General features: G+C 41.4%; 1 protein-coding gene across 37 annotated transcripts in view; it reads right to left on the reverse strand.

Annotated features, from left to right (window-relative positions):
* cast (calpastatin) overlaps positions 1-13,065 on the reverse strand; it is an 82,351-nt gene continuing 69,286 nt past the window's right edge. For 29 of the 37 annotated variants that reach the window (XM_029693216.1, XM_029693214.1, XM_029693220.1 and 26 more), the window contains 22 exons: positions 12,750-12,794; positions 12,543-12,644; positions 12,352-12,432; positions 11,762-11,797; positions 10,773-10,859; positions 10,498-10,578; positions 10,018-10,095; positions 9,683-9,751; positions 9,251-9,373; positions 8,608-8,652; positions 8,276-8,404; positions 7,094-7,216; positions 5,038-5,118; positions 4,567-4,644; positions 4,232-4,300; positions 3,870-3,974; positions 3,569-3,685; positions 3,305-3,349; positions 3,034-3,150; positions 2,706-2,792; positions 2,189-2,212; positions 1-2,070 (listed from right to left, as the gene is read on the reverse strand). In XM_029693216.1, coding sequence (XP_029549076.1) covers positions 1,972-2,070; positions 2,189-2,212; positions 2,706-2,792; positions 3,034-3,150; positions 3,305-3,349; positions 3,569-3,685; positions 3,870-3,974; positions 4,232-4,300; positions 4,567-4,644; positions 5,038-5,118; positions 7,094-7,216; positions 8,276-8,404; positions 8,608-8,652; positions 9,251-9,373; positions 9,683-9,751; positions 10,018-10,095; positions 10,498-10,578; positions 10,773-10,859; positions 11,762-11,797; positions 12,352-12,432; positions 12,543-12,644; positions 12,750-12,794 — 1,821 coding nt within the window. In that variant the 3' untranslated portion in view covers positions 1-1,971. The remainder of the gene's footprint in view (positions 2,071-2,188; positions 2,213-2,705; positions 2,793-3,033; positions 3,151-3,304; positions 3,350-3,568; positions 3,686-3,869; positions 3,975-4,231; positions 4,301-4,566; positions 4,645-5,037; positions 5,119-7,093; positions 7,217-8,275; positions 8,405-8,607; positions 8,653-9,250; positions 9,374-9,682; positions 9,752-10,017; positions 10,096-10,497; positions 10,579-10,772; positions 10,860-11,761; positions 11,798-12,351; positions 12,433-12,542; positions 12,645-12,749; positions 12,795-13,065) is intronic. The other 8 variants (XM_029693246.1, XM_029693229.1, XM_029693224.1 and 5 more) reach the window with 7 other exon arrangements.

Here is a 13,065-nt window from a genome sequence, read left to right on the forward strand (position 1 = left end):
TGGTTAAACCACATCGATTTTTATTAGGTTTTGTTTACGACACTTGAAATCTACTCAAATTCTACTCCTCAAGCGCCGAAGGCCGTGGCACAAAAAAAGAAAAAAGGAAGACTTGAGTCGAGGTTGAACACACGTTCCAAAACTCAGAGGCAGAAGGAGCTTTGTAAAGATTTACAAAATAAAATAAAAAACTACTGCGCTGCTTTGTACAACAGAAAGATTGTAATACAACAGAAAGATTGTCCTAATATTACATGTGAAAATGTTTCTAAAATATTATAACTTTCTTCCCCTTAACTGCAACACAGATATACAGTAAGTTCCCTATACCGAAAGACCCTCTTACATAAATGTATTATACTACTGTCGTGTCTTGTTATAGGCATTCATTTATTTATTGGCAATGCACATTTTAGGTTACCCCATGTTAGCTAGAAAAATTATTTTTCTGTTTTCAGTTGTTGAGCGTGGCACAAGGAGTTAGTTCAGACCCATGAATGCTGAATACACACAACACAATTATTATTCACATATTTGTATTTATTTAATTAGAATTCCCATTTCCAAAATATCTCTCAACTTAAGTTTGAGACCTGCACCTAAATATGTAGAATTCTGTGATACCATCTTGGGGACATAATCCACAAAGCTTTGGACTTTTTGACTAGAAGTGATAGATAGCCCTTTAGACTGTGTAAATTACAGTGTCCTCATATCTAGAGCAAGTCTTTACAGTATACAAAGGCAGTTTACAGACATAGTGACTGCCTAAGTTAACTTCTGTGCCCACTTTCTGAAACCAATACATGCTTTTATAAGGCAAAGTACACATATACAAACCCTTCTTAATAGATATTGCTTTACAGAAAGTAAATATATAGAATTGCTCTCAGATGCATCCGTATCAAGCAGATGATTTCCTGTAAATCCTTTTATACGTTTCAATATTGAGCAGACTATGCTGTACACTAGTGTATTATGGTGGGTGTCCACTTAAGAGAAAACTCACTTTTCTGTGTACATCAAGATTGGACAGACATCCCAATCCTACATAACCCCTATATACTGTTCCGAAACACATGCCACTCACTACTACCCCCAACGCTGTAGCAATGTTGCAGCAACGTCACTGCAACGTTGGGGCAATGCAGACAGTTAGCTAGGATGGACAGTCAGGCCACTTGTGGGCAAAGCCCAGATTTAATTTTCCTTACAGGATTGGACAGATTCTCTGTCAATCCTGGGAAATAAGTCGCTCTCTCTCTTTATTTTGCTCTCCTCATCTCAAATGAAAGAAACCAAAACGAGTACAATCTTCTGTCATGTGCGAAACCAAGCAAGAAAGGCGTTGCACACTGTGGTGTGTGTGTACATGCGCATGTGTGTAAGTGTGTGGTCATGTTGGTTTTTTATCCAGTATATGTTCTCCACCATTTAAAAAAATAGAATAATTCACAGCAGCTCCCTCGAATGGTGCCACCGTGTGGCAGGGGACATGTAGTGCGCTAGAAACCGGCAATATATCTCAAAGTACATCAGTCAATGTCACAGGAGAAGACTCAAAAACCTGTCATAAGATACTAATAAGTATGCCAGGCCAGTAGATTCAGACTAAAAAGTATGTATGCTAGTACTTTAGGGAATAAGAGACATGCAAGCAGGCATTACAGTCACATTGTCTTCCAAGTGGCGCAGTGGTCTAAGGCACTGCATCTCAGCTAGAGGCGTCACTACAGACAACCTGGTTCGACAGACTGTCAGACTACAGACTGTAGCACAACCGGCCGTGATTGGGAGTCCCATAGGGCAGCGCACAATTGACCCAGCGTCGTCTGAGTTTGGCCGGTGTAGGCCGTCATTGTAAATAAGAATGTGTTCTTAACTGGCTTGCCTAGTTAAATACAGGTTAAAAAAAAAAGAAAAAGAAAATTCAATAAAGATGGTTGAGTCTTATAGTCCTTACATAGATGTCTAGCTCTTGCCACCCTTATTTGTGGATGCTGACACTACGTCTGAACTCAGCTGTCCAGACAGGTGGTCTATGGACGACGGATCCTCTTCCCTTTGTTTCTGAGGCAAAAGTTCAAGTTAATTAGAGGACATTGATATCAAATCACATGAATATGGGCATGTATCTCAAATGATTATTAGGATCTAATTTCATTCATGTTTTCTATAGTATCCTTACCTTTGACTTTGACCTTGACTTGCTCTGCAACAAACAAAGTTGAGACCTTGGTCAGAGTGGATTTAACTTTAGGGGCACCATGGTCATATGTGATATGGGAGACTTGTAAGAAGTCTGGTTAACAGTAGAGGGCGCTGTAAGACAATCAACAACGACTGTCTCTATAACCAGAGAATCAATGGTTAGACTGGGATTCAATTAAATCAAGAGTTATAAGCAATGTCTTTTAAATGCAATGTCCAATTGAGCTGACATAAGCAGCGTTTACCGTGAATGCAATCTCCGCGACCGCAGGAACATTGCCTTTTAAAGCTGAATTGCCTATAACCCGCAATTGGATTAAATCCCGGCCTTCGTTTGCTTTTCCTAAACTAGAAGTCTACATTAGAAAAATGTCAATGTTTTGAGACATAACTAATATGACAGCCACAGAGACATACAACTATAATGGTTAAATGTTACTATTTTGACATAATTATTCTAATGAGACCATGTTGCTACTAGATACCCTCCTCACCTTTGGCTTGTCTCCCTTATATTTGAACTCGGGGGCGTCTGGGAGCAGGGTGCCTGCCAGGTCATCCAGGACAGGGGCAGACATGGGCTGGACAGAGAAACACAAACAACCAGTCAATTCATTAACCTCCCAACCAACAGAACATCTCAGGGCCTGTATTCAAAAAGCGTCTCAGCGTAGGAGTGCTGATTTAGGATTAGGTCTCACCCCTGTCTATATAATCTTATTCATTATGATCTAAAAGGCTAAACTGATCCTAAATCAGCCCTCCTACTCTGAGACTCACTTTAGCAGTCTGTTAGTTTGTTAGTCTGCAGTAGGTAAGTACCTCCAGTCTAGGCTGTCTCTGCTCTGTTGTCACGGCTACTGAGGCTGCAGCTGGACCAGCTGAGGAAGACAAGTCTCTAGACAAGAGGTCAAGGGCCTCGCTGTCATCCATCGACGGCTGTAAAGAGAGAGGAAGATGGTCACTTATGTACTGTACATCTGGTTTACATGACTTAAACATGACCTTTATGAGTTGCACTGTGTTCAACACAGTATGACATTGAATATGACGGATCTGTGTGATTATAGATACAATTGGACAGAAACCTCACCTGCTTGGGTCTAACTACAGCCTGGACTTTGGCCTCTGCCATTGCCTTTGAGAAGAAAAGACACAACTTTATGCAGCCTTGCTTACACCCTATATCCACCTCACATAATTTATTGGCACAGGGTATAAAGTGTTTTTTATTATTTTCCCTCGCTTCAATAATTCCTGGTTCTCTTTACTGCTGGTTCGTCCTGGTTCTTTTAAGTGATACAGAATTTGTCCTCTTATCTCCCAATGACTTGCGCTTTGCCTACATGAGACTCACCTCTGGCTTCAGAGGAGGCAGGTCTTTGACTTTGTTTTCTGTGAACCTGTACTTCGGTGGGAGTGTGTCATCTCGCTCACCCACAAACACTCCCTTCTTCGATGTGAGTTTGCCCTCCTGAAGAGCAGAAATAAACACAAAATAATGTCACACACAAGTTTCGCACCTGTGGCCATACGAAATACCACATTAACTCTATGTGTCACAGCAGGAGTTGCTGTCATCTTCAGCCTAAACAATTCAGCTATGAGCCCCATAAATAAAGAATAAAGAAAGGGAATACAAGTCAGCGTGAGTATACCGTGACTATGTCCTCATGGCTGATCTTGGGAGGTTGAGGTGCTGGTTCTGGAGCAGGCAGAGAGTCTCCCAGAGCACTGAGAGCATCCAGGGACATGGAGCCACCCTGGAGACACACAGACAAAGGAGGACAGAAAGGACAGAGAGAGGGACACACAGAGAAGGAGACACAGACAGAGAAAGGAACACAGAGGCAGAGAGGGGGGCAGTGGGACATAGGGAGGGAGATTAGATCATGTGATAAACAGCACATTGGATGGTGCACAGAACAAGAACAACTGCAATACATCTCTACTGGTCTTCTGTAAAATACTAGTAGTTCATTGGTAGTTAGATAGAAACTGTAGTCCTCATATGACAAACCTCATCTGTCTTGGGCTTGGTGTCCAGTGGGGAGTCCAATCCTGACATCAGAGAGAAGTCATCAGCCAACTGAAACACAAACACAAGTCAATAGATAACAGCTTCACAACCCGACATAAATATAACATAGAATAGTTGAAGAGTTTGTTGTCTATTTGCATGGATCTAGCTTTTTTGATGACAAAGTACTCAACACAACAGTAGCACAGCGTCAGCTGCAACATTGGACATCCCAGTTTAACACTGGACATAAGCGTTTGTCACTGTTTATTTTGTTTTATGCATGGCTTATGTTATGTAGTCATGTAGGACCTGCTTTCTTTGGTGTTATTTACCTTTTCCACCTTAGCTTTCTTGTCAATGGGGGGAGCAGGACACTTGGTCACAGGCGCAGACTTAAACTCTTCAGATTTCTGGAAGAAAAGAGAGGTTATTTGGTTTGTTAAATACTGTTTCTTAAGTTCTAGTTGAGAGGAATAGGGGAAAGCTAATTTCAAGCCTTCACTAGAAAGCTGTCTTTACAGAACGTTAGCATGACATATCAGTTGTCTTAAGCAATTACAGCTGAAACTGTGTTAAAATTATATGTCATGGTCATCTTGTATGTATCATAAATACAACATGTAATTAGCATGAGCAGTAGGTGGCTAGCAAGTTAGCTGTCTAACAAGCTAGGCTACATTGTACTGTGTCATTATGACTGTACTATGTCAGTTGACATTGGTTCTCATAACAGTTTACCATCTCATGCTAATGACAGTTCTACGATGAAGGGTTGAAGAACAATATTATCAGTCTTTCTCTACCTTGATGGGAGCGGGTGGAGGTGGAGCAAAGTTGGAAAAGCCAGCAGACGAGGCATCAATGGCACCGAAGTCTTCCACTTTCTGTCAACAGATGAAATATTATCGGGTTATAATGACATCTCACATTAGGGCTAGGCGATATATTGAATTCATTCGAATTGATGTTCTTGCGCGATATTCCAAATGCCTGTCTCACAAGAATCGAGGTTATTTATCATTCTTATGAGCGTTTACTTCTGCTTGTTCTCGTGTTGTATTTTTGGTCTGGTCTCTTTCGCTCCTTCTGTGCGGTGTGCACCTCCCCATTTACACGAGAGGTCTATATACAATTAAGAGATGCACGTCTCCGCCCTAACAAGCTTAGGTCCAAAATAAACCCATAGAAACGCATTGATTGGGCTTATTTTAAAAAGATTTTAGTGAGAGTGAAACCTTTCGCTTCGCCTCTCCCTCTATGATTTACACACCTGCCCTCACGCCAACAAAGTTGAGAGATCACATCTTTCTCTCTGACAAGCGGTTTCAACTCGCTATTTGCATTTTAGTTTTGGTGCAACAGAATCGGTCATATGGACACCAAAACACATTGAAACATTATTTTACTGTAATAGGGGACAAGTAAACTTTTGTAATGATATCCTTTTTAGGTCTCAACTACTCAAATTGCGCGCAGAGCCAACACAACTAAAACTAGAGTATGAAAGAAATTGATTGAGCTCGCGCATTGGGTACCGCTAGCAGCCTTTTAGCCAAATTCTGTTGTACTCGCTGTCTCGTCAGTGTTTAATAAATGTGCAATAAGCATAAAAAACTATTATATACGGAACTGGCAATTCGTTCTCATTCTCAGAAATACGGTAGACCACTTGAATTCAACATCTGAACAAAGTGGACAGGCTAACATGCTTTAAACAAAAAGTTGGAGACAGACAAAAGGGTGTGTTCATAACAATTCAACTGTTCAACCTTGTTCCCTAAAAAATAGATCCAAGCTGGCTAAACTGGAAATATAAAAGATTAGCTAAAGATTAACTATTGAGACCTGTGCTAATTTTATATAGCCTAATGCCTACTACAAGAAGTTAGTCATTATTAGTGAATGTGCATTATGCTTAGTTCTAGTTACATTTGTAACAAAAAAGGGCATTTTCCCAGACAGACTTGAAAGCCAGATCAGTAATTATAGCAAAAAAAGCAGGTTAAACTATTTTGATAAATAATTCAATTATTAGTTGGTTTTATGGTTGTGGAAGGCTTATACACTATATACAGTGCATTCGGAAAGTATTCAGACCCCTTCACTTCTTCCACACTTTGTTACGTTACAGCCTTATTCTAAAATGGATTACATAATTTCCCCACCTTATCAATCTACACACATTACCCCATAACGACAAAGTGAACAGGTTTTTTTGTGTGCAAATTTCTAAAAAATAAAACCGAAATACCTTATTTACATAAAAATGTAAAATGGTACAGTAGACATCCTTCACTCCGTCCAATGCACTGTGAGTCTGTGTTACTGTGCCACTCTGTTAATTCATGATCTTGGATAAATTGAGTGAAAACAGCAAAAAAATGACGATGACACAAACAAGTGATCAATGATAGCCCCCTAACCCCAGGGATAGCCCCACCCTCAAGAGCCTTGTTGTCACGTCCTGACCATAGTAAGTTGTTATTTTCTACGGTAGAGTGGTCAGGGCGTGACAGGGGTGTTTATCTGTTTTTGTATGTCTATGTTTAGTTCTAGTTTTTGTATTTCTATGTTGGTTGTTGTTTGGCATGACCTCCAATTAGAGGTAGCTGGTTGTCGTTGTCTCTAATTGGAGGCCATATTTAACTTGATGTTTGTCCCACCTGTCCTTGTGGGTGATTATATTTCGTGAGTCACGGTTTGTTGTTTTCCCTTCAGTGTTTTGTTAAGCGCATTTTAGTTTCAGAGTAAATAAATTATGTGGAATTACGAAAACACTGCATCTTGGTCCGTTCCTTATCACAGCCGTGACACTTGTACTGTAGTGTGGTTAATACACCAAAGTAAACTGGAGTCTACCTTAGTCTGTGGCCCCTTCAGAGAAGCATCTCCAGCCGCGGCAGCTGGTGCAGCAACAGCCGTAACCAACTTAGCAGGATCCTTTTTAGCCATGTCAACTTTGCTTGATGTGGTGGGCACACTCTATAAACACATATGGTTCAAGCCATTAGACGAGGTGCAGAGAAGAGTTCAGAGTGCTGGGCATAATCTTACAGTCACAGTTTACTGGAGTGATAGGATGATTGTTAGCAGCTTGTCTGTCATTGGTAATGGAAAGGAAAGGCGCAGTGAGAAGAGAAGTACCTGACCAGAATTTGTTGTCACAGTTTAGTAGAGTAATAGGAAGGTAAACAAATCCCGTCAACCTAAACCAGGTAAACAAACCCCTTCAACCTAAACCAGGTAAACAAACCCCGTCAACCTAAACCAGGTAAACAAACCCCGTCAACCTAAACCAGGTAAACAAACCCCATCAACCTAAACCAGGTAAACAAATCCCATCAACCTAAACCAGGTAAACAAACCCCATCAACCTAAACCAGGTAAACAAATCCCATCAACCTAAACCAGGTAAACAAATTCCCATCAACCTAAACCATGTAAACAAACCCCGTCAACCTAAACCAGGTAAACAAACCCCATCAACCTAAACCAGGTAAACAAACCCCGTCAACCTAAACCAGGTAAACAAACCCCGTCAACCTAAACCAGGTAAACAAACCCAGAAGCAACACTAGATATGGTGTGATGCAACCAGAAGAAAAAGTAAAAGTGGAAATATATTGTGGCTTCTCTGTGGTGACAACAGATGTGTCAGACATGGTTTGTCTTGACGTGTTGAGCGCAACAAAGTGTGGGCATGCTGGGAAGACTCAGTCATAGAGCTTAAAAGTAGGAGTGCCTGTTCACTTCCCACTTAGACACAAAGATACCACCAGGCCAGAAGTAAGGAAGTCCAAAGCAGAGATATGTTTTGAAATATATCGGCAGAGAGAATAGGAAGATAGAATACCATATAAAGGGGTGGAAGAATGACTAAAACCTCAAGATCACAGGAGAGATGAGGAAGACATAACACATGGAATGATGACCCAGGAAGAGTGTGTTGAATGGGGAAGTGAGCGTAAAGAGAGCCAGGTCGGGTAAAGAATAAAGATCCAAAGAGAGAGGAACCACACTCCTCGACTGTCTGCCATCTACCTTGGCTGTCTGTTTCAGAGATTCTTGAAGCGTTGGTACTTCAGCTTTCCATGGAGTTGCTGCCTCCACTACAATAATGCCACCTCCAGTGGTAGGAGGTGTAGCTTTGGCAGGGTGCATGGGTGCCGGCTACAATCAAGAATGAGATAATACTCAATGTATACAACAGAAACAGAGCAAATTCAATGTATTGACACCCTGTAACAACAGTTAATGCAATAACACTGGTTAATGTAATAACTTATCTAAATGTAATAAATGTAGATGTTTAATGTAATAAAATTGGTAAATGTAATAACTAATAATAGAGATAAAAGCGAGAGATGATTTACCTCTTTGGCTGCCTTAGCTCCTGGGGGAACTACTTCCACCTGTACCTGTAACCCAGAGCAGGAGAGGTTAGTGAATACAACACTAGGCTACTATCTGTGATACTGCTCAGCTCCTACACCCAACTGAGCTTCTGGATGGCTGTGGGCTCAATTCAACCAAACCCACATAGGTAGTACTCATGCAGGAACAAGAGCATCCTCTTTCTCATGTAGTCAAATAAAATTGCAGAATGGTAAAGCAGGTGGCAGGTAGCCGTACAGTTAAGAGCTTTGGGCCAGTAACCAAAAGGTTGCTGATTCGAATCCCTGAGCCGACTAGGTGAACAATATGTCAATGTGCCCTTGAGCGAGGTACTTAACTCTATTTGCTCTTGTAAGTCGCTCTGGATAAGAGTGTCTGCTAAATGGCTAAAATGTAAAATGGTACAGTAGACATCCTTTACTGCGTCCAATGCACTGTGAGTCTGTGTTACTGTGCCACTCTGTTAATTCATGATCTTGGATACATTGTGTGAAAACAGCGAAAGAATGACGATGACACAAACAAGGGATCAATGATAGCCCCCTAACCCCAGGGATAGCCCCATCCTCAAGAGCCTTGTACTGTACTGTGGTTAATACACCAAAGTAAACTGGAGTCTACCTTAGTCTGTGGCCCCTTCAGAGAGGCATCTCCAGCCGCGGCAGCTGGTGCAGCAACAGCCGTAACCAACTTAGCAGGATCCTTTTTAGCCATGTCAACTTTGCTTGATGTGGTGGGCACACTCTATAAACACATATGGTTCAAGCCATTAGACGAGGTGCAGAGAAGAGTTCAGAGTGCTGGGCATAATCTTACAGTCACAGTTAACTGGAGTGATAGGATGATTGTTAGCAGCTTGTCTGTCATTGGTAATGGAAAGGAAAGGCGCAGTGAGAAGAGAAGTACCTGACCAGAATTTGTTGTCACAGTTTAGTAGAGTAATAGGAAGGTAAACAAATCCCATCAACCTAAACCAGGTAAACAAATCCCATCAACCTAAACCAGGTAAACAAATCCCATCAACCTAGAAACTGTAGTCCTCATATGACAAACCTCAGCTGTCTTGGGCTTGGTGTCCAGTGGGGAGTCCAATCCTGACATCAGAGAGAAGTCATCAGCCAACTGAAACACAAACACAAGTCAATAGATAACAGCTTCACAACCCGACATAAATATAACATAGAATAGTTGAAGAGTTTGTTGTCTATTTGCATGGATCTAGCTTTTTTGATGACAAAGTACTCAACACAACAGTAGCACAGCGTCAGCTGCAAAATTGGACATCCCAGTTTAACACTGGACATAAGCGTTTGTCACTGTTTATTTTGTTTTATGCATGGCTTATGTTATGTAGTCATGTAGGACCTGCTTTCTTTGGTGTTATTTACCTTTTCCACCTTAGCTTTCTTGTCAGTGGTGGGAGCAGGACACTTGGTCACAGGCGCAGACTTAAACTCTTCAGATTTCTGGAAGAAAAGAGAGAGATTATTTGGTTTGTTAAATACTGTTTCTTAGGTTCTAGTTAAGAGGAACAGGGGAACGTTCATTTGAAGCCTTCACCAGAAAGCTGTTTTTACAGAACATTAAAATGACATCACAGTTGTGACAAACTATTACAGCTGACACTGTCAAAATGATATGACATGGTCATCTTGTAAGCATCATAAATATGTCATGACATGATAAGCAGTAGGTGGCTAGGAAGTTAGCTGTCCAACAAGGTAGCCTACATTGTGCTATGTGTCATTATGACTGTGTTATGTCAGTTGACACAACTTGACATTGGTTCTCATAACAATTTACCATCTCATGCTAATGACAGTTTTACGATGAAGGGTTGAAGAAAAATATGATCAGTCTTTGTTTACCTTGATGGGAGCGGGTGGAGGTGGAGCAAAGTTTGAGAAGCCAGCAGACAAGGCATCAATGGCACCCAAGTCTTCCACTTTCTGTCAACAGATTAAATATCATTGGGTTATAATGACACCTCACTTCTTATTTACAGTATCACTGGTTAGGACCTCAGTCTCACCCAAAAGACCATAGGACTAATAATCATTCTGTAACGTTATGCATGTTTTAGGGAACAGGGCTCAAATTGATTTATAAGTGATTATAACCTGTTAATAGTGCAAAGTCTAACCTTCTCCTGTTTCTGAGGGATGGGAGCCATAGAGGTTATGAACCCAAAGGACAGGGAGTCCAGAGCCTCATCTGTGCTCATGGGTTTCTGATACAAGTAAACAAACAAGCAAACAAATAACCTCAGTTATACACAAAGCATTACAGTAACAGTTTTGTCTTCAAATACACCACTAGAGGGCATGTCAAAATAACTCCAACCATTTAAAGGAGACCAGGAGCAAAAGAACCGACACACCCAGCAATCACATTTCCTAGAATGTAAATCACAACAAAGCACTCCGCAAAGGACTCCGAGCAGAAACTCTTTACAAAACATCAGATTTGGCAGGAAGCCTAGTGGTTAAGAGCATTGGGCCAGTAACTTAAAGGTTGCTGGTTAGAATCCCTGAAGCGGATTCAAATGTAAATGTAATAAAAACACGCTTTATAACCAAATGTGCAACTTTAGACAACTCACTTATGACAACATGCCTCAGGGGTAAAAGACTTTGCCTCCTGTCCTAACAAGCTCTTAGAAGCAGAGGTATACTACACAGAGAACTACAGTACAAAACAAGGTGTGGCCCAGAGGGAGAATGTGTGTGCAAGTGTGTATAGGTGAATAGGTGTGGAGTAATGAGTGATTGTGTGTTGACTATTTATCTGTTGTTAGTGTGTGGGTGTGTTTATAAAGGATGGGTTTAGCAGAACTAGAGCCAGCTGGATGAGGTGGGTCAAATGTTGTTTGCAGAGCCAACACCCCACAGTGCAAATCAACATTCCACACTGTAGAGGTACCCAAAACTGTCAGAAGAGACCATGGGATGGTCTATGGTTTGTTGAGTTCCTTTAGTGTGTGTGTGTGTGTGTGTGTGTGTGTGTGTGTGTGTGTGCGCGCACATGCATTAGTATGTGGGTATGTGTGAAAGATTGAGAGGAGAACGTCAATATCTCAATATTTCTCCCCAGCATACAGTGTATTCCCTAGAAGTAAATACAATGACTTACCGGGACATCTTTTGGCTTGACATCTGCAACTGGGGCCTATGAAAATGTAATTTAACATTGTAATTCAATATAATAAAAGTTCATTAATTACATATTTTTATTGAATAAGCCTAGATTTAAATAAAATCTGATCATGTTATGACAAAAGAATGGCAAAAGAATGTTAAAAGAGTGGTAACTATATACAGGCTTTTTTGGCCTAGTCCAGAAACAAACCCTAGTCCATCATATAAATCTGAAAGAAAATGATAGATATGGTAGTAACTCCATCTTGTCATCTGATCAGCTTGGTGAAAATGTGTCCATATTGCTAACACCTATCCATTCCTCTCAGATTAACACAAGTGTCCAGGGGCTAGGACAGGGTCTAGGGGTTGTTTCTGGATGGGGCATATCTCTCTGTTGGAAGACCTGATAACCAAGGGGTTCCAGTCAAATGTGTCATGTCAAAGGGAGTACTGCAGTACAATGCTAAAGATACATGCAAACTCAAAGCTCTCTAACAGCAGAAGGCTGAGGGTTGGATTAAGATGCAGAAGTGATGATGATGAGGAAGAACACTGGAGGAGGAGGGTGATTTAAAGACTGACCATGTCTTCAAATCGGTATCCTGGGGGCAGTGGGCAGTCGTCCCCCCCACATATCACTCCCTTCTTTGAGGTCAATCCATGCTGTGTGACATATACAACAACACACACTGTTTTACATGGTGACCGGGTGCACACACACAACCCAATCTAACTTGCACTGTGCACACACACACTCTGTGAAGGTTCTGTACCTCTATCACCTCTGGTCCGGTGTATACATGGGCTGCAGGGGCGAAAGAATCTGATGAGGGTAAGGAATCAGCCAGGGCATCGAACGGGTCCACAGCAAGCTCCTACACATGATGCAACAAAACTCAAACACGAGCAATGCAACTCCATGCCAATCATTTTAGTGCAATATCAATCCCACATAGAGACAAGACATATGGATGATTTACCTCTTTGGCTGCCTTAGCTCCTGGGGGATCTACTTCCACCTGTAGCTGTAACCCAGAGCAGGAGAGGTTAGTGAATACAACACTAGGCTACTATCTGTGATACTGCTCAGCTCCTACACCCAACTGAGCTTCTGGATGGCTGTGGGCTCAATTCAACCAAACCCACATAGGTAGTACTCCTGCAGGAACAAGAGCATCCTCTTTCTCATGTAGTCAAATTTCAAAAGGCACTTGCACATCTGAGCTATCTTTGTTGCAGGTGCATTGTAACAACTGAATAACATGAGAAAAAAGAAGAAACTCGCACACTGCTCTT

The sequence above is a fragment of the Salmo trutta genome, chromosome 16 (assembly GCF_901001165.1).
Source record: "Salmo trutta chromosome 16, fSalTru1.1, whole genome shotgun sequence".
Lineage (NCBI taxonomy): Eukaryota > Metazoa > Chordata > Actinopteri > Salmoniformes > Salmonidae > Salmo > Salmo trutta.